General features: G+C 42.5%; 1 protein-coding gene across 1 annotated transcript in view; it reads left to right on the top strand.

Annotated features, from left to right (window-relative positions):
- FASTK (Fas activated serine/threonine kinase) overlaps positions 1–26,454 on the top strand; it is a 686,027-nt gene that overhangs the window by 541,952 nt on the left and 117,621 nt on the right. The window contains exon 8 of the mRNA XM_044066318.1: positions 7,083–7,845. Within this exon, the coding sequence (XP_043922253.1) occupies positions 7,083–7,845 (763 nt within the window). The remainder of the gene's footprint in view (positions 1–7,082; positions 7,846–26,454) is intronic.

The raw sequence follows: 26,454 nt of genomic DNA, 5'->3' as shown, positions 1-26,454 counted from the left end.
CCCCCAAAACCAGACACCTCCCCGATGTACCACCCGATCAGAGGGAGGAGGCGGCTTTAGAAATTTTAAAGCTGCTAAGAAAAAGAGCCATCCAGCCCGTCCTCCCAGATCAGTCCGGATTGGGTTATTACTCAAGGTTCTTTTGGTGCCAAAGAAAACGGGGGACGTCGGACCCATCTTAGACATTTCCGCTCTGAACCTGTTTATACCCAAGGAAAAGTTCCGGATGGTCACTCTTCAATCTATCCTCCACCTTTTTGTGGGAGAACGACTGGATGTGCTCCATAGACCTCAAGGATGCGTACTACCACATTTTAATGGACAGATGATCCATGAGGTTTCTCTGCTTCCGGCTCGGAGCCAGTCATTATCAATTCAGGGTTCTTCCATTCGGCCTCACTTCAACCCCCAGAGTGTTCGCCAAAGTCATGGCGGTGGTTGCTGCCCACCTGAGACTTCAGGGCATTCAGGTCTTCCCGTACCTAGACGACTGGCTCCTTACCGCGACCAACAGGCGTCAGCTCTCAGTAGCGAGAGATTATGCATTGACTCTAGCCCACAACCTAGGCATTTCAGTAAACCTGCAGAAGTCCTGCCTGTGCCCCACTCAAGCCCTGGAATTCATAGGGGCCAGGTTGGATACCCGAATCTCTCGAGCTACCCTAACATCAATCAGACTGAACAGCTTGTCTTATCAGGTGTTAGCCCTTCTACGGAATCCTTCTCCTCCAGCAGAGTTAGTCCTGAGGGCACTAGGGTCTATGGCAGGCGTGATCTGTCTTTCCCTCCATGCCTGCCTGCGAATGCGGATATTGCAATGGACCCTTCAAGTCCAATGGTCCCTCTTGCTCCACCCGTTGAACATGCCCATACCGCTGAGCAGAGTTTGCAGGGACTCCCTTCTTTGGTGGTTGCATGCGCGGGAACTCAGAGAAGGGAGGCCCTTTGTGATCCCCCCGGTCGAAGCCACGTTGACCAAGGACGCTTCTCGCCTCTGGTGGGGGGGCATTGTTCAGGCAGATCGGTTCAAGGCACGTGGACTCCCCTAGAGACCGCATTGCATATCGATGTCCTAGAGATGAGGGCAGTGCTTTTGGCGTTGCAAGCCCTCCACGACCTTCTTCCCCTAGGGACTGTTGCGATCCAGACAGACATGTCTGTAGTCTGGTACATAAACAAACAGGGAGGAACCAGATCTTACCCCCTGTGTCGAGAGGCCATGAGAGTTTGGGAATGGGCGATCTCCACCAACCGCTTTCTGGTAGCAGCGCACATCCCGGGACGATCCAACATATTAGCGGACAAGCTAAGTCGGGTGCTCCTCACTCCATACGAGTGGTCTCTGAATCCATCTGTTGCGAAACAGATCTTCCACAAATGGGGTCAGCCTTGCTGCAATCTTTTTGCTTCTCCTTTAAACACAAAATGCAGCGAGTACTTCGCAATAATTCCCCCCAGAGGGGAAACCCCCAGAGATGCTCTGGTCCATGCTTGGCCTCCCGGGCTCCTTTATGCTTATCCTCCCCTTCCTCTCATGATGAAGTTCATTCAGAAAGCCTGTCGGTTAGGGAGCAGAGTTATCCTTATAGCCCCATTCTGGCCTCGGCAGATCTGGTTCCCCTTTCTGCGATCTCACAGTGTGGCTCCTCCGTGGATTCTGGATCCCAGTCCAGAACTGATTCATCCCGCGGATTGCCCAGCGCCCAACCTGGTCAGCCTCAAGCTTGTGGCTTGGCTGATCCAGTTCCATTAATGGCTAGGACTCCCGGTATCTCATTTCCCGTTAAGGCCATTCTGGTTGCGGCTCATAAGCCATCTACCAGAAAACTTTACAACAGTAAGTGGAAACGTTTTTCCATTTGGGCAGAAGATAAGGGCTTGGACCCATTTACTGTCCCTATCCCGACCATCCTAGACTTCCTCTCATTAATCTTTCATCAGGGAGCAAGCGCTTCTATGGTTAAGGTACAATTGGCGGCCATCTCCCATTTTCATGTGGGTGATGGCATAGGTTCCTTAGCATCTACAAAGTTGTGCAAAACCTTCTTACGAGGCATCTTCCTTTTAAATCCACCAATAAAGTCTGTGGTTCCCCCATGGGACCTCACTCTAGTCTTGCAAGCCTAAACAAGTCTACCTTTCGAACCTGCGGCCTCAATTCCGTTGAAGTTCTTGTCATGGAAAACAGCCTTTTTAGTGGCCATTACTTTGGCCAAAAGGGTTTCAGAATTACAAGCCTTGTGTATGAAGCCTCCTTACCTGATCTTTCACAAAGATAGAGTGTCCCTCAGGACTAACCCATCTTTCTTGCCTAAGGTTGCTTCAGAAGCAAATATAAATCAATCAATAAATTTACCAGTGTTTTTTTCCTACATTTCAGAACAAGGGAGAATACACATTACACAAATTGGATGTACACAGACAGCTGCATTTCTACTTACATAGGACTAGAGAGTTTCGCAAGTCGGACCAGTTATTTGTCTCGTATGCAAAATCAGCCATGGGTAAAGCCATTTCCAAAGTTACTGTGGCAAATTGGATTTGTCAGTGTATTATTCAGGGGTATATATCGTCTGGCAAACCAGCCCCGGTTAATATCCGTGCTCATTCTACAAGATCTGTAGCCACTTCAACAGCCTGCTGGTCTAGGGTTCCAGTGGACGACATATGTTCAGTGGCTACTTGGTCCTCTTCTCATACGTTCATTTCTCATTATAAATTAGATGTGATTTCGAGAAGTAGGGCTTCTTTTGGCTCCGCGGTGCTTCGGAACATCCTTCCGTAAGGACCACCCAGGTTCTTATAAGTAGCTGGGGACTCTGTCCTACAGGTTGCAGACAAATGAAGTACCTACTCAGATGGAACGTTATGGTGAGTACATAACTTCTTTTTACAGCCTGTGTGTCTACTTATACTAACTGCTGACTGTTCTTGTCTTGTCTTCATTCCCCTCCCAGATGTGGAAAAACATCTTGTATCCTTTCAAAAAAACATTAACCTTTAGCTTTAAAAAATTGTTTTGGCTTTTATTGCTTCCCAAAGTAGTCAGTTTGTCTCCATGGAAACAAGTACCAAATATACTGCTCTGCAAACCTGTCAGCTTGTACTGGACATTTATTTGCTAAAGGAAGACTTTTCATTACATTCAGTATCCTTTTATTTACCTGCTTACACACACACAAAAATTATTAGATTAAGCCAAAGGCCTTAATTCAGACATTCACCTATGCAAAAGTTAGAGAGACACGTCACCTCTACATACATTATAATCTGCGCACTTTTAAACCCTGCCCCCACCTCAACAAATCAAGATTACAGGATATTAATTTAAACATGCTTTTGTCCAGCCTTTCTTCTCTTTTTTACATTGTAAAACAAAAAAGGAAGAAAAAAGGCACTTGTTTACTTTAGTATCTTTATCACGGTAAATAGCTAAAAATGCTTTACTATGTAACCTGCAATTTGTCATGAAATGCCCCAAACAATTTACTTTATATATATATATATATATATATATATATATATATATATATATATATATATATATATATATTAATTCCTTCCCTTCGGTGTCCTTCCAAACAAATGACATGAAGAGGAACAAATGTGTTTTAGTCTCCTACCAGCAAAAGTCCAATCTTTCCACTTTTTCTTGTAAAGCCATATTTCAGAAATCTGATTTGATTTATAGTTTCACGTTTATTCACTAATTTCAGTGTTGCTGGTTGTCTTCATGTTCATGTTCATCTTCATCTCCATCTCCTAACACCAGACTCCAGTTCAAGTCCAAGTTACTCCCAATTCTTCTAGTCAGCTCTCACACACACATTTTCCTTTGGAACATTGGAAAATTGTTCACTGGCAAAGTCTTTCTATAAGTTTTATTATCAGAGGAATGAGGAGCAGAGCCCCCGTCATTTTTTGTTTGACAAGCTTTTGCATTACCTCCTTAGCCTGTTCTAAATCAAAACCAACTTTGTTCTCAAGGAAAAAATATTCTGAAACTAGCTTGGTGCAGCATCTTGAATCTCACATCTGCCTCCTGACATTCCCTGATTGCTGGGATAAATTTGCTTCTCTTTCACCTGGTATACAGTGAATAATTATTTTCTGCAAACACTACCATCTCCAATGTCCTTTTGTCACAGTTTTATCAGTATCAGTTCTTCCAGCTGTTATGATTGCATTTTTACTAATACGGTTATTGGCTGTTTTCTCATGGACAGGTTTGCAGCATACACACAGTGTTTTCAATTAACAAACACTGCTGTGGAATACCAGTCCAGTTGCTTATTTGTGCTTTCATAAAATTAATACAGCCTGTTCCTTACAGTTTCTGTGGTACAGCAGAAAATCTCAGGTTTTCCCTATCTGCTCGGTTCTCTGACTCTGCAATATATTTTTGAAGCAGCTCTTCTTGAGCAGTCTCATACTCCACTGTCCTTTTCTTCGTTTCAACCTTTGACTTTTACAGTTTATCAGTTCATCTGAGTAGCTGTTTAAAGTTTCTTCCATTATTTCCAGTTATTTGAGTTGATATAATCTATCAATGTTTTATTTTAATCTGCTATGAGCACATTTGATTTATCTTTTCCTCTAGATTACTGGAAGTTGTCTTTCACCAAAGCTGAAGCTTGAACTGTTTTTTGCTGGACATCTACAGGATGCATCCCAGTCCGTGATTTCTCTTCTCCTTTTCTAATTGATTTTCTTCTTTGCTGACTTCTAGGTGGCGTATTTATTAGCCAGTAACTGAATTTACTAAAACTTGCAGTTTCTAGTCCTTATCTCTCAGTTCTTTTTTTCACACTGGGTGAGCTAAAATCAAGCTGTTGATCAGTGTACAGCCATCTTGAAAGTCGACAATAAGAAAGGTATTATCCTAACACTCCCCATCCGTGGCAGTGATTCTGCGGTAGCGTTGTCGCCTCACAGCAAGATGTTGCCCCTTTCGATTCTCAGCTAGAGCGTCTTCTGTGTGGAGGCATGCGTGAATGGGCGTGCCTTCGTTGAAGGTTGTGCGTCAGGGCTGGTAACTCGGCACTTAAAATCCACTACCAAACATTAGCAGACACCCCCCCCCCCTTTACGAATCCTTAGTTATGTCCCAGCTAACAAGTCCTCCACCTTTGTAGGTGCCCATGATACTCTAGATCCAAAGGTTTGGGGGTTTTTTTGGTTAGGATTGTAAAGGCCGTCGTTAGTCTAATAACAACCTATGAACTTATGAGTGCTGTAGATTATCACAAGGGCCCGTACCCAATTTTGTTAAAGGGTAAAGAACCAATTGCAAACAGGGATACTGCATCAGACATAGTTACTGTTAAGCCTGTAGTTGTTAAAAATCATCATTTGCCTGACAGTCCATTTTGTTTAGGGCCATGGGAGGGACCCCTTAAATTCTAACTTGTGAAGAACATTAAAATAAAGATTTCTGGATCATAGGCTTGTTGGATTTTTATTTTCATTCTGAGACTTCAGACTTCTACATTAACTGGAAAATAATGATGGCAGATGTATTTTTTTTTCTCTTTTTGTCATCAGTTTATCCATTTGAAACTTTTTCTTTTTTCTCCCCTGTGCAACTACAGTACAGTCTTATGAGTGTAATTAGATATGTTTGCAAGTAAACCGTTTTCACTTGGTTGAGTCATAAAAAGCTAATGGCCAATCTCATAATTTACTAGCACATGGTATCTTCATGGCTTTGATGTGACTGTTGACATCTGGCCTTGAGACTGTTTGGCCATCAGCTATTATAAATATTGATTGGATCACTGTAAGAGTGGTAATTTTCCTAGATTTAAATATTTCAATAGATGTGTAGAATTTAGACCAGTTTTCTTTTAGTAATCCTATTAATACTCTGGTAGCAGCGTATAATGAATTAAATAAACTGGTACTGTCACAGTAAGTTATCAGTAACCCCTCCTGGGAAACATGAGTTTGTATGTATGTGTGTATATATATATATATATGTATATATATATATATATATATGAAGAAAAAAACAGTTTTAGTCTGTTACTGTTAGTAAGTTTGTATCAGAAGGCACTGGACTCAGACTGAGATGTGTGGAATACTGTGGAGTCAGTGATTATAACCTTGTTCTGTGGCTGAAAGTGCAAAGCAAAGCTTATTTAGGTGCAACAGGTATGGCCATAGCACAAGACCAGAAAATGCATTTGCCATAATCCCTTAATGTCAGTCACCCTGTTGCATACATATTTGGAGTGAGTGGTGCATATTTTGCTGTATAGCCCCCACACCATGCATTATGGTGGCAGTGGTACAGATTTATGGTCAGTAACCCCCCTACACTTCACATTATTTGGTGGCAGCAGTGACATTCGAGACCCATCTGTCTGTCACTTAAATTGGTAACAGAATTTAGGATTTAAGACCTGCACCCCTGCATATCACGTTATATACCTAGGAAGGGTGTTTATGATTTACATGTCTGTGAGTATTTGGCATCTAATACTTGGGTACCTGGTTTAACATCACAGTCTCACCAGTTACTTTGTGACTGCATTGTAGGTACTATGCACATCCCATATAATAACAGGAGCCTACTAAGATGAATTCAAACCCCAGGTCTACTTTGCCTGTGGCTTTATCCACCCCACCCAACTAAGTATACCACATTTAATTATACAAGGAGTGTTGGAAAGTAAATGCATATAAGCTGCTTGATGTTATCAATACTTGAGACCTCTGTAATCCCGTCAATTAAAGGTACCTTGTCCTTACCAGATGACAACTCCCATAATTTTGAGTTATGACAGCCAGATGTAAGGAAACGAAATAAGGAATGGGATACACTTTTGATGTGTTTTGTTAGTTAGAGCGCATTGACTTGGGCATGTTTTCAAAGACTGTGGAATAGTTTTTTTCTGGAGTCCTACTAGTACCTTCTGATTAATGTAATACAAGTGACAGTACGACCAAAATTTCTTTTAGTAATCTGCAGTTAAGGAAGATTGTTGAGTACTGATTATAACCATTTCTGTCTATTTTTAAGCCTTCTTTAAAACATTATGATATCTTCCATGTAAATTCTGTCTTTTTGTTTCTTACAGATTTTTTGCTCTTAGTCAATGAGTCTGGCACAGTGCTTCACATTAACAACACAGTTTCTAGTAAAGGTAATGGTACTCCACTTTGTTCTTCAGTAACCAATTCATTACCCAAACCTACTGAAAACACCAGTGGAGATGTGCATAGCAGTGTGGCATCCCTAACTTCTGAGTTCAAGAAGTTCTCCCCATTTTCTCATGAAAATTTTGGTGCTGAAGGACAAGAAAAGGGAGGTGAGGAGAAACTAGAAGTGAATTTCCTTTCTCACCTTCATCCTACATCTGGAACAGTGGGTCGTGGAAACACTGCAACACCTCTTTCAAGTGCACCTATTGACTATAACCCATATTATTCTAGCCCAGACTACTACACTAACCTTGCCAAGGATCATTCTTTAGAAAGTCAGGAAAGCTCTACCCTTAGTAGTCCTTCCGACTGCCTTACTCAGACAGCTAATGCCACAGAGTGCTCACCAGTAATGACTTCTGCATCCCTCTTCCAGTTCCCCATTAGGAAGATTCTCAGTGAGGATGCCAAGGGTGCTGGACGACCACAGACTCATGTGCAGGATCACAGTTTGTTCAACTGTGAGCAGCCTGTTCATAGCTTTTACAACAGAACTTCATATTCAGAAGATGAGGTGGAGAAAAGGGTGATGGGACAGGTAGATGCTTCAAATCCAACATCACCCAGCAAGGTCTCCAGTCCCTGTCAGAAGAGCAGCCCTCCAAAAGAGGATTCTACCTGCAGTGAAAAAGTCAGAAGGTAAGTTTTTTCCCCACTTAAACTTTACATCACATTTTAATACATAGTATAGTGGACTGAGTTGGAAAGTATTGCTGGTGTAATTGATGTTGTCTTGCAAATATATAATTTTTAATGCTACTGCATTCTACCTCGGTAGTTTCTTGATTAAATGTCTAAATTATAAGATGAGGACACCAATGCAGTCATATATTTCTAGACAGTACATTATAGCCTGTGAACAGCCACTTAGTTGACTAAGCAGAGCTTTCAGTTTTTCTTTGGAGGGGGACTTTGACACTGCCCTCATGCCTCAATTCATGTGATTTAATTGTAATTAATTATGAGGTTGCAAAAATTCAGGGAAAGTGATCATTTTTGGAGTCTGTAAGCTCCCTTCAATCAACAGATCCTGACTGAATGGGCTTCATTGAAAAAGTTCTATACCAAATGCCTCTGCGCTATTTCAGAATATTGTCTGGCAGTGATGGATTACATAGGGGTGATTCAGATGAACACCAGGGGCCATGACCCGGGGGGGGGGCATATTTGGCTGCCCAATATTCTGTCCAGGTCATTTACCTAAAAATTAAACTTCTACTGAATGTAACAATCAGTAAGTATTTTTCTAAATTAAAAAAACCTTTAAATACCACTACCAGTTTAATTTACATTTGACTGATTAATTCTCTCTGTGTTTTTGTACTACTAGCCAGTGCCCTTTCAAGATGTAACATGATAGGTGGGTACATCTGCTGGTTCACATTTCAAGTACTGAGGTTTGTTTATTTTTATAGGATTTGAAAACTACTTCCAAGTAAGTGGTAAAGCTTGCACAATAAAAAAGATTTGGACTTCCGAGGTGTATTCTACCAAACTGCTCTAGTGTCCTCTTTCCTTCCCTGTTCTATTTTTCACATGAAGTGTAGAGGATCAAAATACACAGTCCATGATATGTTGATTTCCATTCAAGTCCATGATATGTTGATTGCCATTCAGTATGGTCTTCATATAATGGCAGAGCTTCTTCTGTTGATAGTTTGCATGTGTGCAAATACATTTTGTTGTGCTGTTATTTAGATGTTTATATTTGCTGCTCCTTTGGCCATTATTATTGTATGAGAAGTGAAGAAAGCTTTGTTAGCAGGTATAGGAACTGTCTATAACATCTTTGGATTCCAGACCCTCTACTAGTACTCACAAACAACATCACAGTGATGTGGTACATAAATGGAAGGGGGGAGGGTATAGAGACCAGATCCTATCCCCTTTGCAGACTAACTATGTAGCTGGGAACTAGCAAGTCAGCACAGTTTGCCCCTCCAGGATACTTGCATTCAGAGCAGAATATTGTAGCAGAGCAGCTGGGCAGGACCAGGACAAACCCACACAAATGAATGTCGCACTCAGGGGTCTTTTTTTTAAATTCCTTTATTATTTTGAATTATCACTTGTGACATAGATAAACTTATATAAAAGTAATCAAACTACATTAACAAGTTAACATTTCAAAAATTATTTGTTACATATAATTGTCATATAATCTAAGCAACATTACATAAATTATTCACTTCCTGCCTTTTGTTAAACCTCATTCCTCCTCCAACACATTTTTCTGCATGTATTGTTCCCATAATTTCCATTTTTTTCTATGTAATTTACTCCTACCCTTTTCTGAAGGTGCCACTTTCTGTTCTTTTATTTCTGTTACAATGTTCACTATTTAAGCTATAGTTTCTTTACATTTTGATTTCCATTTTCTAGTAACTGCTTTTTGACAGCCATCAGAATTCAACTTAACAAGGCCTTACTGTGTCTAGGCAATTCAGATCCTGTATCCCAGCTCAACAATAAAAAAAAAAAAAGTCCTTGTATTCATTTGCTCAGCCAGTATTCCTGACAGAGTGCGCTGTAGGAATTTGTAAAGTCTGCCAACTCATTACACTCCCAAAACATGTGCTGCCAGTTACCTCTTTCCTCCCCATCACATCTCCAACATTAGCCATCTCCTGAGGAAAAAAAATATGCTTGGGGTGTAAAAGTATCTATACAAACAGTCACATTTAAAAATCCTAAATGTTCTAGATTTTGTTGCACATTTTGGAGCCATATATGTCTTCCCATCGTTTCTTTGTGAATTACATATCTAATCTCTTCAATCTTGTCTGACCTCTTCTGATTGATTCCTATAGTTGTCATGCAGAACTTTATACGCTGTAGTCATCATGATCATCATCATCTTCTTTCGGCTGTTCCCGTTAGGGGTCGCCACAGCGGATCATCTGTTTCCATTTCTTCCTGTCCTCTGCATCATGCTCTTTCACACCAACCGCCTGCATGTCCTCTCTCACCACATCCATAAACCTTATCTTAGGCCTTCCTCTTTTCCTGTTACCTGGCAGCTCCATCCTTAGCATCATTCTCCCAATATACCCAACATCCCCCCTCAGCACATGTCCAAACCAACGCAATCTCGCCTCTCTTGCTTTGTCTCCAAACTGTCCAACCTGAGCTGACCCTCTAATATACTGATTCCTAATCCTGTCCATCCTAGTCACACCCAGTGCAAATCTTAACATCTTTAACTCTGCCACATCCAGCTCTGACTCCTGCCTTTTCGTCAATGCTACCGTCTCCAACCCATATAACATAGCTGGTCTCACTACCCTCTTGTAGACCTTCCCTTTCACTCTTATTGGTACCTGTCTGTCACAAATCACTCCTGATACTCTTCTCCACCTATTCCACCCTGCCTGTACTCTCTTCTTCACCTCTCTTCCACACTCACCATTACTCTGAACTGTTGATCCCAAGTACTTAAACTCATCCACCTTTACCAACTCTACTCCCTACATCCTCACCATTCCTCTACCCTCCCTCTCATTTACACACATATATTCTGTTTTAGCCCTGCTGACCTTCATTCCTCTCCTCTTTAAAGCATATCTCCACCTCTCCAGGGTCTCCTCAACCTGGTCCCTACTCTCACTACATATCACAATGTCATCTGCAAACATCATAGTCCACGGGGCCTCCTGTCTAATTTCATCTGTCAACCTGTCCATCACCACTGCAAATAAGAAAGGGCTCAGAGCTGATCCTTGATTTAATCCCACCTCCATCTTAAACGTATCTGTCACTCCCACCGCAGTCCTCACCAATGTCACACTACCCTTGTACATGTCCTGTACCACTCTTACATACTTCTCTGCCACTCCCGACTTCCTCGTACAATACCACAACTCCTCTCTAGGCACCCTGTCATATGCTTTCTCCAAGTCCACAAAGACACAATGCAATTCCTTCTGGCCTTCTCTGGATTTCTCCAACAAAACTCTTAGAGCAAATATTGCATCTGTAGTGCTCTTTCCTGGCATTAAACCATACTGCTGATCACTAATAATCACCTCCCTTCTTAACTTAGCTTCCACTACTCTTTCCCATAACTTCAAGCTGTGACTGATCAGTTGTATCCCTCTGTAGTTACTGCAGCTCTGCACATCACCCTTATTCTTAAAGATAGGTACCAAAACACTTTTTCTCCACTCCTCAGGCATCCTCTGACTCTCCAAAATTTCATTAAACAATCTGGTTAAAAATTCCACTGCCATTTCGCCTAAGCACCTCCATGCTTCCACTGGTATGTCATCTGGGCCAACAGCCTTTCCATTCTTCATCCTCTTCATAGCTGTCCTTACTTCCTCCTTGCTAATCTGCTTCACTTCCTGATTCACTATCCCCACATCATCCAACCTTCTCTCCCTCACATTCTCTTCATTCATCAGCCCTTCAAAGTACTCTTTCCATCTACTCAACACACTCTCCTCACATTTCCCTCACTGTCTTTTATCACCCTTACCTGCTGCACATCTTTCCCAGCTCTGTCCCTCTGTCTAGCCAGTCGGTACAGGTCCTTTTCTCCCTCTTTAGTGTCCAATCTCTCGATTTTCCCTTTTTAATAGCAGTTTCAGTTCTAGATTCAGTGAAAAACTCAAACAGTACATTGTTTTTTGCAGTATATGTAGAACCACTGGCAAAGAAAATAAGGGACTCAGAAATTCAAGGATGTAATTGGTATGGCAATCAAGAAAAGGTGTCTCTATTTGCAGAAGATATTATTGTATACATGACAAAACCAGAAAAGGACATTACAGTGTTGTGGAACATTTTAAGACAGTTTCATATCTTCTCAGGATACAAAATTAATGAAGCTAAATCAAAGGCAATAGTGGTAAATTATGTACCCACACACAAATTGGTCCAACAATATCCATAGTTATGGGGACTTGGTAAATGAAGTATTTAGGAGTATGGATTGGAAATGACTGTGCGGTGGCAGCTAAGGATATGTGGGAAGAGACTAAACAGAAGATAACACAAAAACTGATAAATTGCAAGTTTGTTATATGGATATAGATACTAAGATACCAGCCATTAAAATGTTTGTAGTCCCTTTAGTCTTGTACAAAGCTCAGGCATACTTTTATCGACTGGAGAAGTTGTGGATAGCAATTAAAAAAAGAGTTGAATGATTTTATCTGGGAAGCTGATTCTACCAAGAGAACAAGGCAGACTAGGATTACCTAATTTGAGGGGGTATTTTAGAGCAACACAGTTAAGGCACTTATACATAGCACAGGTAGAAAACTGTAATTCAGCGTAGAAAGGAATGATGTTGACACAGGGAGGAAGCTCAAGAAATAGAGAGATTGGGATTTTAGATGCAGACTTTTAAGGAGAACAACCAAAATCATGCAGAGTATTATTTTCATAAAATAGCAGGGAGTATTCTAAAAACCAAACCGGCACAAAAATGGAGAAAATTGATTTTGTCTCTAGGGCTGACTGTGGTCAGGGATACAGATAATAGGCAAGAGGAGGCTGGAATTTATTGGAGAAAACTGGCAAAGGAACCAAGGTATTGGGAGCAAATAACTAGAAAGGGAAAGGTAACAGAATGGGAAGAGGCCAATAATTTATTTCAACTGCAGGTTAGAGATTGCCTTCCCTATCAATGATTGGTATCAGAATATAGGCAAAGGGAACAAAATAGGGGGCTCCTAAATGAAAGGCTAGCACTAGTAGAGTTTTTAATAGAATCTAGAACAGAAGCTGTCATTAAAAAAGGAGTAATTAGTAAAGCATATAAAATATTGCATGATAGTTATAAAAATCAGAGGAGCTGAGAAAGGATTGGGAAAATAGATTGGATAAGCAATTCACAAAGAGAGAATGGGGGAGATGTATGTATATCTCCCAAATATGCAACATAGTTTGGAATATTTAGTATATTTGCCTGGAAGTGTTTACATAGGTATTTTAATGCCCCAAATAGACTTCAACTAATTTTTCCTTAGGTGGATAGCAAATGTTGGCGATGTGACAGGCAAGAAAGGGGTAGCTGGGAACATATTTTTGGGAGTGTAATGAGCTGGTGGACTATTGGGATTCCCTGCAGACTGCTCTATCGGAGATGCTGGTTGAGATGGTTGGACTGACTGGGGAGATGATTCTTTTGAGTTATGCTACAGAATTATAATTGCCTAGACATAGTAAAGCCATGCTGAGTCTAACTATGGTGGCTGCCAAAAAAACATTTACTAGAGAATGGAAATCAAAGTCCAGACCAACTTTACTAGAAGTAGTGAATATAGTAACAAGAGATAAAACAACTGAAATTGGGACCTTTAGAAAAGGGAAGGAGCAAACTACACAGGAAAAATTTGGAAGTATGGGAACAATATATGCAGAGCAGCGACAAAGTTTGAGGCAGGATTTGAATGAGCCATATAATGCTTAACTGACAATGACTGAGTGGTTTATAAGTGATGTATAATGTTTACAACAACAGATGTTTCAGTGGTGTCTGTGATGTAAACGGTTTGCAGCTAAAGTGTTATAATTTTGTATGTTTTTAGTTTATATAAATGTAAGATTGCCTTTGTCATATGTGTAAATTTAATAAAGATTTTTTGGGAAAAAACTCAACAAGTACAGATCTTTCATTTAGGATTTCCCATCCCTTTCTCTTTGTACTCTGATATCAATTCCTGATCAGGAAGGCAATCACTAGCTTGCTTTCCAAATGTCTTCTTGGCTTCTTCCCATTCTATCACCTTTCCCTCTGTAATTATTTGTTCATGATGCCTTTGTCAGCTTCCTCCAATAAATTCCAGCCCCTCTTCCCTATTCTGTGTAACCCTAATTGCTGTTGTCCCTATAGGCAGAATCTTCTTTCTCCATTCCCGTTTTGGCTTAGTTGTTAGAATACCTTCTCCTACTTTGTGAATATTCTGTATGACTGTTATTCTCCTTAACAATCTACATCCAAATCCTATTCTTTCCTCATTTCTTGACTTACAGCCATGCTTCTTCAAGGGGTCTTCTAGGAATCGATTGAACTGTGTGGAGCTCCTGAAGTACATCTGTTTGCCTCCATTCACATTAAGACAGTAAATAAGTACTGTTCCAGGACTCATAGGTAGGTACTAGGCTATTGGCCCTAGGGCCTATATAAGCCTAGCCAAAAAGGTACCCTGGCTTTCGCCACCCAAGAAAATTATTTTCTGTGCCCCTGGCGAGCAGAGCCACAGAAGTGATCCACGGGGTGAATTTCCTATTTCCCATCCAATCATCAAGATTTTTCTTCAATAGTGCTAATGAGAAACTTTGTTTGATATAGATAGATAGTTTGTTCCAGTGTACGGGAAGTCTCTAGGACAGGACTCTATCCATCAATGTTCTATTTATTGTGGTGACAAGGTTTAGGTCCCTAGAGCATGTAGCTCGGAGGGATTGGAATTTCTTTAATTGGAGCATGTCCAAAACCTCTGGGTTTGACATACCTTTGTATGTTAGGCAGAGATTGCCTCTGAGTAGGCGATATGCGTCAGTGTAAAGCTGCAGTTTTTTGAGGCGGTCTGCGTAGGGCATCTGTTTGAGGCCATTAATCCTCTTTGTCAGGTATTTCTGCAGCCTTTCCTGTTGTTGTAGATGTCTTGTGAGGTACATACCAAAAGGGGCATTGTACTCTGTAATGGGTCTAATGAGTGATGAGTAGAGTGGAACAATTTCCTCTTTTTTTCCTGTATGAGAAACCTTTTGTGATGTGGTGTGCCATGCAGAAGGATTTCCTGACTACTGTGTTGATGTAATTATCAAAGGAGAGACTACTGTCCACCTGTGTCCCAAGGTCTCTTATCACACTTTCAGTGTTTAGTAGACTAGCGCCTATGTGGTAGCTCATGGGTACATAATTTTTACCAAAAAGGATGACAGTGCACTTTTTGGCATTGAGCTTGAGGCCATGGCTTTGACACCAGGCATCTGTCTCAGTGAGGCCCCTTTTGTAGGATGTCCACATTGTTAGGAGTTTTGATTATGGCTCCTAGTTTGCAGTCATCTGCGAACTTCATTAGCCAAAGACCTTCTGTGTTAGCCTGTACTTCAGAGAAGTAAATACCAAACAGGAGAGGACCCAGGACTTGAACCCTGTGGTACTCCCACTTGTCACTGGTGTGAAGTCAGATTTGGAGTCTGCTACTTTCACAGTGTGTGTTCTGTCAGTGAGTCAGTTGGCAATCCATCTTGTGACATAGGGATTTATACCTAATTTAGTGAGTTTATCTATAATTCCAGAGTGGGGGATGGTGCCGAAAGCCTTGGCGAGATCTAGATAGTGTGTGAACCACCTTACCCTCATCTGCGGCTTTGGTGACTGCTTCAAAGAAGTCTATCAGGTTTAGGAGACATGATCCGCCTTTTACAAACCCAAATTGGGTGTGGTCCAGAGTTTGAAGATTACTAATGTCTTTGTTTATAAGTTCCATGATGATACATTCCATGGCCTTGCAGACCAGGCTCGTCAGACTAATGGAGTGGTAGTTCCTAGAGTCCGTGGTAGATCCCCCTTTGTGGAGTCGAATAACTGTCGCTGTGCGCCATTCAGTGGGCACAAAGCCTGAGGTGAGGCTGTGATTCAACATGGTACCTAGTGGGATGCCAGTTCGTTCTGTAGTTCGTGTAGAATGCAGCCTGGGATGTTGTCAGGTCCCATGGATGCTGTATTCTTGGCTTTGGAGAGTGTGGTTTTTACCTGTGCAGCCATAATTACAGGAACTTTGCATTCTTCCAGTATAGAGATGGCCCCTTTAGGGGGTGAGAGGGGGTAAAGTTAGCACTGAACCTGTCTGCCAGGATGTTGGCAATATGAGTTGGTTCTGTATATTTAGTGCCATTGTGCTGTAACTCAGAGCAGATCTGAGTGTTGCCATTGAGTTTCTTGACATAGCTATAGAATGCTTAGTGGTTGTCTTTAGAAACGGTGGCGATTTTTTTTCATAACTAGCTTTGGAGGATTTTATGAGGGATTTCAGCTTCTTACTGAGGCTGACTAGGGAGTTCCTCTAATCATGGGATTTTACTCTTTTTTTGCAGTAGTTCATTTCTTCTGTTGTAGAGTTTGTTTATGGCAGAGGACCACCAGTTTGGCTTCTTTTTTTTGGAGGATAGCATCTTGGTTCTGTTAGGGATAGCATGATCCATGCACTAATGTAAGTGATAATAAAGTCCTGGAAAACATGCTTTTTCATTCCTGTGGACAGAGATGTTTCTGTATACATTTCTGCTGATAACCAAGGTTCTTTTAAAGATTCAGAAGAAGTCTTTGAGGATAATTTTGGAACCCCCTTTTGGCCAGGCAGTAGTCATTCTTCCTTCTTTTGAAAATGACCTGAGGCAGTTATCACAAGCTTCCTCACAAGATGGACTAACACAACACAAGGGTTCATTGATCCACCTCAACCTTCAGTTTCTTCATTATACTTCCTGGATAGTAGAATTTTAGTATCTTTTAGGCACATGTACCTGAAGATGTACAGCAGGTATTAAAATAGGCCAAGAAACCTGCTACTAGAACATCACATTTAGCTAAGTGAAAAATATTTTCTAGTTGATGATAGCACCAGAATCCTTTTAAAGCTCAGACACCCCTGTTTCTACGGAATCTATGTGAATTGTTATAATCTGGCGCTTCTTGAAGCTGACTTCCAAAATGACTACACACTAAACAACTTAATTTTAGCTCTCCTTGTATGAAAACAGAAACTACTACTGCTAGTAAGTACACTGCCTGAATTCCAGCAAGGAAGAACCTGAAAGAAAATCAGCCAAAAAAAGGTGCAGAAAAAACCTTGGCTGGGAAGAATCCTTCAACTTCTCATCAAAAACACTTCAAGCTTCAGCTCGGGTTTAGGAAATAGTTTCTAGTAATTTAGAGGAAAAAAAGGCAAATGTACTCAGAGGTGATTAAAATAAATGAAACATTGAAGGACTATATCAATTCCATATTTGTCAGCACAAGAAACTGGGCAAAGCCTAAAATAATGAGGGACAAAGGCCCCAAAACAGTTGAAGATTTAAAATACTGCTCTTATAAACTTGGAAATTTGCTAGAATAACAGTATTTGTATTTTCATAGATTTCCTGAAGGATATGAAGCCTGAAACTCAAATGTATGTCATTATTTAGTTACTTCAAGCCTCAGTGATTTGCCAGAAAACCACAAATTTTATGAGGAACAGACCAAAAATATGAAGCAAAAAATCTAGATAGCTGAGGCGTGGGCTGGGAAAAGCAGAAGCTTTGAATAGCTGTTTAGATGAACTGATAAAAAAAAAATCAGAAGATGCAATTAAGAAAAGACTGGCCGAGTATGAGGCTTCTTGAGAACTGTTTCAAAAAATAGAAGACAGCATTCACATAGAAAAGCTGAGGTTTTCTGCTGTACTGGAGAAACTGGAAGGATTCATTTTATGAAAGCACATATAAGCAGCTGGACTGGTGTTCCTCATCAGAATTTATTACTTGAAATAACAGATTGCATATATGCTCTAGATCTGGCCACGAGAATGCAGCCAAGACCTGTATTAGTAAAGATGTGATTTTACCAGCAGAAAAAGAGTTGATCCTGACAAAACTGTGGCAGAAGGGAAAATATTGAACATTGGAGACAGCTGAGTGTTTGTGGAAAATTGTTGTCACTCTACACTAGGCAAAAGAGAAGCAGATTTATCACAGCAGTCAGGGAGTGACGACAGGCAGGTGAGATATTCAAGCTGTTGTATCCATCTGTATTCAGAGTATTTTTTTTTCCTGGAGGATCAAAGGCATTTCTGATGCAGAACAAGCTAATGGGAACATTAAAGAGAGTTTATCAAACAAAAAGTAAACCAGCAAGCAGAAGAGGACTCTGCTTCTCCTCCTTCTGACAATAAAGACTTTGCCAATGAAACTTTTCCAGTGTTACAAAGGAAAATTCTTGAAAGAAAAACACAGGAATTGACTAGAAGAATTAGATGTACTTCAGACTTTCGCCATAGTCTGGTGTTTGCAAGATGGAGATGATCAGGAAGAAGACCAGCAACACTGAACATAGTGAAAAAATGTGAGACTGTAAAGTATCAAGTCACATTTGTGAAATATGGCTTTGCAAGTAAAACGTGGTTGAGAAAAGACTAGAGTTTTGTTGACTTTAATTTGTGGTGGACTGTAAAACATGTATACAACATTATTTCATTAATGTTTAGAAGAATACTAAAAGGAAAAGTGAATTAAATGTCAGTAAAACCATTTTTGATAATATTTCTATAAACATTTTATGATATAAACTGCACATTATTTTGTAAAGCAGTTTTATTTAGTGTGCTGTCAGTTGTATTTCAGATGTTAGGGAAATCTTTTTAGTGACTGTTATATGTATTAAAGATACTAAAGTAAGAAATATAGGTTTTACAGTATAACAAGAGACGAAAGGCTGGCCAGAAGCAAGTCTAATATGCTCTGAACTTAGTCTGCTGGTGTGGGATCATAGGAGGTTACTAGGCTAATAGCCCTGGGTCCCTTACAAGCCTAGCCAAGAATTTATCCCCAAAAAGAAACCTCAGTCAGCATCTGTCGCCCCTGTCAATGAGGGACACAGTTGGAACCCCTGGGGCAAATTTGTGATTTCCCATCCAGTTATCAATGTTGTGCTTAAAGAGGATCATTGAGATACTCTTGTTTGACGTGTATGAGAAGTCTATTCCAGTGATGGAGCATCCTCTGGGAGACAAACGTCAAACCTGTCTCTCCAGCAGGTTTTGTTGATGTCACATATTAGAATCGGGCCTTTTGAGCAGGTAATGACCGAGGAGTTAGACTTACGGATATGGAGCAGCTCTAGTAGGGCAGGGTCCGTGATTGCCTTGTAGGCAAGGCACAGATCACCTGTGAGTAACCTGTACGATACCAGGTAGAGCAAAAGTGATTTGAGCCTGTCTGCATAGGACAGGTGTTGGAGGCCATGGATTCTCTTTGTGAGGTATTTCTGTGGTCTTTCCAGTTGGTGCAGATGTTTGGAGAGGTACATACCAGATGGGGTGTTATTGGTCTAATGAGGGAGGAGTATAGAGAGGTAATAACCTCCTTTTTTCTGGATGCAATCCCTTTACTTATGAGAGGAACCAAGTAAAAGGCTTTTCTGACCACTGCCGCTTCATGATGGTCAAAGGTGAGATTATTAACTTGGGTATCTAGGTCTCTCACCACAGGTTGTGCATTTAGGGGGTTGCCATTGATGTGGTAATTAGTAGGGGCCGTGTTTTTGTCAAATGGTATGGTGATACGTTTTTTATGTTTAGCTTGAGGCCATAACTTTGGCACCAGTCAGTTGCTGTGAGACCCTCTTGCAGTGTGTTAACATCAATTGGGGAGTCAGTGGCAGCACCCAACTTACAGTCGTTCACAAACTTGGTCAGCCATAGGCCTTTTGTTGTTTGCCTGGACCTCCAAGAAATAGATACCAAACAGTAGGGGTCCCAGGACAGATCCATGGGGAACTCTACTTGTGAAAGGTCTGCTGTTGGAGGTGGAGGTGCCTATTTTGACCTTGAGGGTCCTGTGTGGGGTATAAAAGTGTACTGATTTATATTGTGTGTGGAATTGAGACAATTTCTCTTGTTTCAAGATTCAAAGTAAACTTTATTGTCATTTAGGACCACACCAAGTGTAGCCTAAACAAAATTCTGTACATCAACTCCTTCTTGAGATTACATACAGAAAGTGAAACAACACATACAAGTAGAAGACTGACACAACTGACATATACAGCCCTACTCCCAGCACCCATACAAAACAGCAGCAAAAAAAAAATAATAATAATTTTAAGTGCTTAAATACAGAATATGCATACCCTTCCCTAAGTTATAGTAACTGCCCCATTTAAATAAGACACACTGCATATTGTTTTTTGAAAGGATGGATGTCTATATTGCTGTCCTTTGCTTAAGCTGTAAATATTTTACTAAGCAAACAGGCTTGACAAGACTAAAAAAATATTAAAACTGCTAAGCTTCTGCATAGATACTAGCTTCTTTTGTTTCATTAGCAAATGTTCTCAGTGAAAGAGAAGATTGCAGTTGAAGGCAGTTAGCCATGGGAATTCTGTACATTCTGTTCTGAGTGAAATTCCCGAAGATTTTTTATGCATCTGCAAAGTTGATAGCTGTTTTTTTTCATTGCTGACTACTTTACATGGAGGTGAGCTGCCTGCAGGTGCAAACAATTAATCTTGGGAGTTCTGAGCCCTTTGTGCTGAGGGAAATATAAAATTTAAAGGCACAGTAGAGAGTTGTTTATCCAAGCTAATTGGGACCTAGGGTAGTTCAGATAATCAAACTTATAATTGAACTGGATAAAATCTGCTTAAAATATTTTTTTTCTGCATGTAGGAATGCACTTTTCAACCATTCAGTGATTCCCCTGGACAATAAAGAATATTTTTCACACACAAGCTGTCTAGAAGTTCAAAAAACATGCTCAAGCAAATACATATAATGTTTATATATTCAGACTTTATGATTTTTCCTTCCCAAAAACTTTGGAAGGCTGGTTTTGATAATTGATGATGTGAGAGTGTTCGATCTCGCCGTTTGTTCTTACACCTGGGTTCGGAGCCAATCCTCGGCTCCGTGTCGGCCGCTTGCAAGCTCTGCATCGAGAAGAAGCTCGAGACTAACCTAACTCCCACAATCCCCATCTGCCTTTACCTCAGATCTAGTTTGCCGCTGCAGCGTTCGCATCACTTGATCGAGCTCGAGCACCTAAAGCTAAGATTTAAGGATTTTTTTCTTGTATTCTTGAAAATTATATATTTCTATATCTTGTTTGTTGACTGTGTGTCTGTGTGATACTGTCTTGAGGATATTCTCGGTACCAGTTAAAGTTTTTTAACTTGTTTAGAGTTTCCCTCGGGGCCTATCCCAACCTTTACAGGACTTGACTACCGGATTAGACTTTTCTTGCTGGATTTGACAATTTGTATCGGATTTGACTTCATAACTGGACTTGACCTTTTCTTGTTACTATCCCTATTGTTAGCTTTACAAAAATGTCTGAGAAAGCTAATTCAGGGTTTAAACGTTGCCAATGTGGGCAAAATATGTCAGTTACTGACAATCATAGTTCCTGCGTCTACTGTCTTGGCCCTCTCCATCTGCAAGAAGACTGTTCAATTTGTCATTCTTTCAGTGGGAGGGTCATGACAGATAGGCGCAGGAAACTCATGGATAGGGGTTTGTTAAAACCTACTTTTCAAGAGGCTCTGGATGCTTCAGACCAGGCATCCAAATCCTCGAAGGAATCGAAGACGTCGGAGCCCAAGTCATCGGCTCCGAGCTCTTCAGTTAAGGTTCAATCACCTGTTCCACAGGCTTCGGGACCGAGTGTTCAACTGTTGTCAGTTTCCGAGCCTCGAGTCTTGGAACCGGTGACGGAGCTCCCTCCCCCGACACTGTTGAGGTCGGCTCCGTCTTCGATTCCTTCGACCCGTTCTTCCAGGCCCCTCTCTGACACCGATGTAGACCGCGTGGTGCAGAAGTTAATGGAGAATACGGCCTTATCCAAACTCATCTCGGTCTCCTCTCAATTGGTGTCGAGACTTGAAGGCCTCCCATTATCTCCATCTGTTCCTCCTCCGAGACCTGTCCAGTCTTTGGAGCTGGAAGAAGCTGATCTGCTGATTGTGGCGCCCTCGGTGCCAGAACCGTCCTTTTCTCGGTCGGCTCCGTTCACCTCGACTCCGTCGGATCCGGTACCGGAGTCTCGGAGCCGAAGATCCATCCTTGCTTCCGGGACCGAGAGTCGGACCGATGTTTCGGTCCCGACTCTCCCTCTCCGGGCCTCGGCTCGGATCGACTCGGTTCCGTCCTCGGGGTCGATGCCTTCGGTGCCTGTTTCGGGGATTCTTCCCATTTCTTCGGAACCGGGAGATACCTCGACTCGGGACCCGGGGGCCTTCGACCTCATGAGGAAGGTGTTGTCTACCCAGACAACCACGTCAGTAGAAGCAGCCTCTCCTCCCCATAAAGGACTGTTATCCTCCTCTGCACCAACGGCTACATCCAAGCATCGAGCACCTGTGTCTCAGCCACCCCTGGAGGGTGCCCCCTCTTCCTCGGAGGCTTCTTCGGATGCTCCCCCCGAAGAAGTCCCTAGGAAAAGCTTGTGTAAGAGGAGACACTTAGATTCTCCACAAGAATCATTGACATCGGACACTGACTTGGATGAGTCAGAAGGGTCCCCAAAGTCACCTTCAGAGGATGTCTCTTTTTCTGACATCTTGGAGATCCTAAAACAGAGAGGTGATTGGCAATCCCTCCCCCCTTCTGAGGATGAGTCAGTCTTGCTGAAGGCATTTGGTGCTCGCCCTTCCTCCTCCTGGGTCACTCCGCCCTTTGATGAGTTAATGGAGCTGATTGCTCGAAGGGCGTGGGAGACACCTGACACAGTGGAACCAGTCCCTAGAAAGCCTAATAAGTATATTACTGCACCCCAAAACAAGGCTTATCTCACAAAGGGAGTTCCAGTGGACGCTATGGTGGTGGCAGCGGCCACGAAAAAGGAGATGTCGGAATCTTCCTAATCTGTCCATCCGCCTAACAAAGATTCTAGGACTATGGACAGGTACGGGAAGCACATTTTTAGTTCAGCGGCTTTTTCTATGCGATCCCTGAACTATTTGACCCACTTTACACGACTACAGAGGGATCTAATCAAAGAGTTGGGAGATACCCTCCAGGGTACTACAGATGCTGCTGTTTCAGAGAAAGTTACAGTTACAGCACATCTCAATACCCTTACATCCATTGTGAACTCGTCCATGAGGCTGATCTCATACGCAGCCGAAGGATCGAGTAGGGCAGCAGCTTCAGCGATTGCTCTTCGTAGACAATCCTGGATGCCCCATTTGACGGTGCCACTCTCTTTGGCCCCAAAGTAAAGGAGACCCTTACCCGGTGTGAACAGGAGGGAAAGACTCTGTCTGCTGTCGGAGTCCGTTTTTCCACCCCATCCAGACCATACCCCAAAGGGCAACGCGGTGGAAAAATGTGGTTTCGAAAACCCCAAGGATCTTTCCCAGGCACGCAGGGTGATGCCCCCTCTAGAGGCAGAGGAGGGGGCAGAGGTGGAAGACGCCACCCCGGTGGCAGAGGGGGTCCGCAAAACCAAGGTGACAGGGATACACCCCCTGGAAAACCTTTCCAGCACTCCTGAGAGAAGGCCCGACTGTCCTGCTCTGGAGGCAGTCGGGGGTCGCTTAGCTTTATACCCTCAGGCCTGGCAAAATCTTACATCAGACAACTGGGTAAAAAGCGTTGTTACCAGAGGCTACAGAATACCCTTCCTACTGCCCCCCATTCCAATGAAAAGACTCCCAGATGTGCCGCCCCATCTGCGAGATCCTGCACCTATAGAAATTTCAAAGCTGCTAGGAAAAAAGAGTCATCCAACCAGTCCCAGCAGACCAAAGAGGATTCGAAACTTACTCAAGGTTCTTTTTAGTTCCAAAGAAGACAGGGGACTGGAGGCCGATTCTGGACCTAAGCAACCTCAATACCTTCGTCAAGAAAGAAAAGTTCCGAATGGTCACGCTTCAATCGATCCTTCCATTTTTACAGAAGGACGACTGGATGTGCTCAATAGATCTAAAGGACGCGTACTACCACATCAAAATGGCCAGGGCGTCCAGGGATCACTTGCGCTTCCGGCTGGGGGCCAGCCACTTTCAGTTTCGAGCCCTGCCCTTTGGTCTGACCTCAGCCCCCAGGGTTTTCACCGAATGCATGGCAGTGGTGGCGTCTCACCTGAGACGCCTGGGATTCCAGGTGTTTCCGTATCTGGACGACTGGCTCCTATCTGCCACCACCCAGCGTCAACTGATACAGGCCAGGGATTACACACTACAGCTTTGTGTTCACCTCAGAATTTCTGTAAATTTCGAAAAATCTTCACTACAGCCATCACAGCATATCTTATTCATAGGAGCAGAATTGGATACGCATCATTTAATTCTAAGGCTTCCTCCAGAAAGGATAGCCTCACTACAAAGCCACATATCTCTTCTTCTGTCATCCAGAAAATCCCCAGCAAAACTGGTTCTGAAGGTTTTGGGTCTCATGGCAGCTTCCCTCATTGCGATACCGTTGGGAAGACTGCACATGAGAGTTCTGCAATGGCTACTGTTTGCACAATGGTCGTTCCAACAACTTCCTCTGACACACAAAATTCTGATCACGAACACATGCAAATCACACCTAGCCTGGTGGCTTCAAACTTGCAACCTTTCCAGCGGAAGACCATTTGTGCTACCCACGCCGACAGCTACGGTGACCACGGACGCTTCCCTGATAGGGTGGGGGGGCATCTTTCAGGGACAGACAGTCCAAGGCGAATGGACCGAGTTAGAGTACAATCTGCACATCAATGTTCTAGAGTTGAGGGCAGTGTTTCTAGCGTTGCAACACTTTGCTCCCCTTCTTCCTCTAGGGACTATTGCAGTACAGACGGACAACATGTCCGTAGTCTGGTACATAAACAAGCAAGGGGGAACCAAGTCTTATCAACTATGCAGAGAGGCCATGAGAATCTGGCAATGGGCGGAGTCCACAGGTCGCTTTCTGATCGCAACGCATATCCCGGGGTCATCCAACGTCATAGCCGACAGGCTGAGCAGAGCAATCCTGTTGCCTCACGAGTGGTCCCTCAAACAGTCAGTTGCGAAGAGAATTTTTCGCAAGTGGGGCCAGCCTTCCTGCGATCTTTTCGCGTCTCCAATGAACGCCAAATGCAGGAGCTACTTTGCCCTATTACCCCCTCCAGGGGAAGTCCCCAGGGACGCGCTGGTTCACGATTGCCCCCCGGGTCTCCTATGCGCTTTTCCTCCCTTTCCCCTGATTGCAAAGTTTCTGCAGAAAGCCAACAACTTGCAAAGGATGATAATCCTCATTGCCCCATTCTGGCCTCGTCAAATTTGGTTTCCCTTTCTTCTGGCACATCGCATTTGGGGACCCTGGATGCTGGACCCGGAACCAGATCTACTGACCCACTCGTCAGGGGCTCCCCACCCCTCGCTCTTGTCACTCCACCTAGCAGCTTGGCTGCTCCGCTTCCCTACTTAGCCAGGTCTGATCTTCTCTCACCTGCAGTTCAGAATATACTAGTAGCTTCTCATAAAGCTTCCACTACAAAGACCTACACTAGTAAATGGAAGCGTTTTGTGTTCTGGGCAAATACACAGCATTTGGACCCTGTTATAGCTCCTTTAAACAAGATCCTGGAGTTTTTGACAGAATTGTTTCACCAAGGAGCTTCTCCAGCCACTTTAAAGGTGCAATTGGCTGCCATTTCCAACTTTCATGTGGAAGAATGTGGGGCACCTGTTATGGCTCACAGACTTTGTAAAGCCTTTTTGAAAGGATCTTTCCATATTAGACCACCAGTTAGAACTCCTACATCTCCTTGGAATCTAAATCTCTTATTATCTAAGTTGATGCTACCTCCTTTTGAGCCAGCCTCCTCTTGTTCTTTGAAGTATTTGTCGTGGAAGACCCTCTTTTTGGTAGCCATTACATCCGCTAGGCGAGTGTCTGAGCTTCAGGCTCTTTCCATGAAACACCCTTATCTGATCTTTCATTCTGACAGAGTATCTCTTCGCACTAATCCATCCTTTCTCCCCAAAGTCTGCTCTATTAATAACATTAATCAATCCATTGAACTGCCTACCTTTTTCAAAAATCACTCCAATAAGTTGGAGTATATGTTACACAAGTTGGATGTTCATAGACAACTTAGATTTTACTTGGATAGAACAAAGGATCACAGGAAATCTGATCAACTTTTTGTAGCTTTCGCTGACAGCAGGAAAGGTGTAGCAGTTACTAAACGAACCCTTTCCAAATGGCTAACTGATTGCATTATATTCGTTTATGATTCTTCAGAACAAACTTTACCTGGCAAACCCAAGGGGCACTCTACAAGATCAGTTTCTACATCCCTGGCTCATGCAGCTCGCCTACCATTAGGCACTATTTGTGCAGCTGCCACTTGGTCTAAACCACATACATTCATTTCTCATTACAAGGTAGACAGGGTTTCTAGGGACAGGGCAACCTTTGGTTCCACTGTGCTCAGGAACGTTCTCCCGTGAGTTCCTCAGGAACATGGAGCTAGGGACACTCTCACATTTAGAAGTTATGTCCTTACCATAACGTTCCATGTGGTGTGTTTATCTCGCCTTTGTTCTTACATTCCCAC

This window comes from Protopterus annectens, chromosome 3.part1, assembly GCF_019279795.1.
Source record: "Protopterus annectens isolate FY-2018-M chromosome 3.part1, PAN1.0, whole genome shotgun sequence".
Classification (NCBI taxonomy): Eukaryota; Metazoa; Chordata; order Ceratodontiformes; family Protopteridae; genus Protopterus; species Protopterus annectens.
Note: the sequence above shows the minus strand (reverse complement) of the source record. Positions and strands in the feature narration are given on the sequence as shown.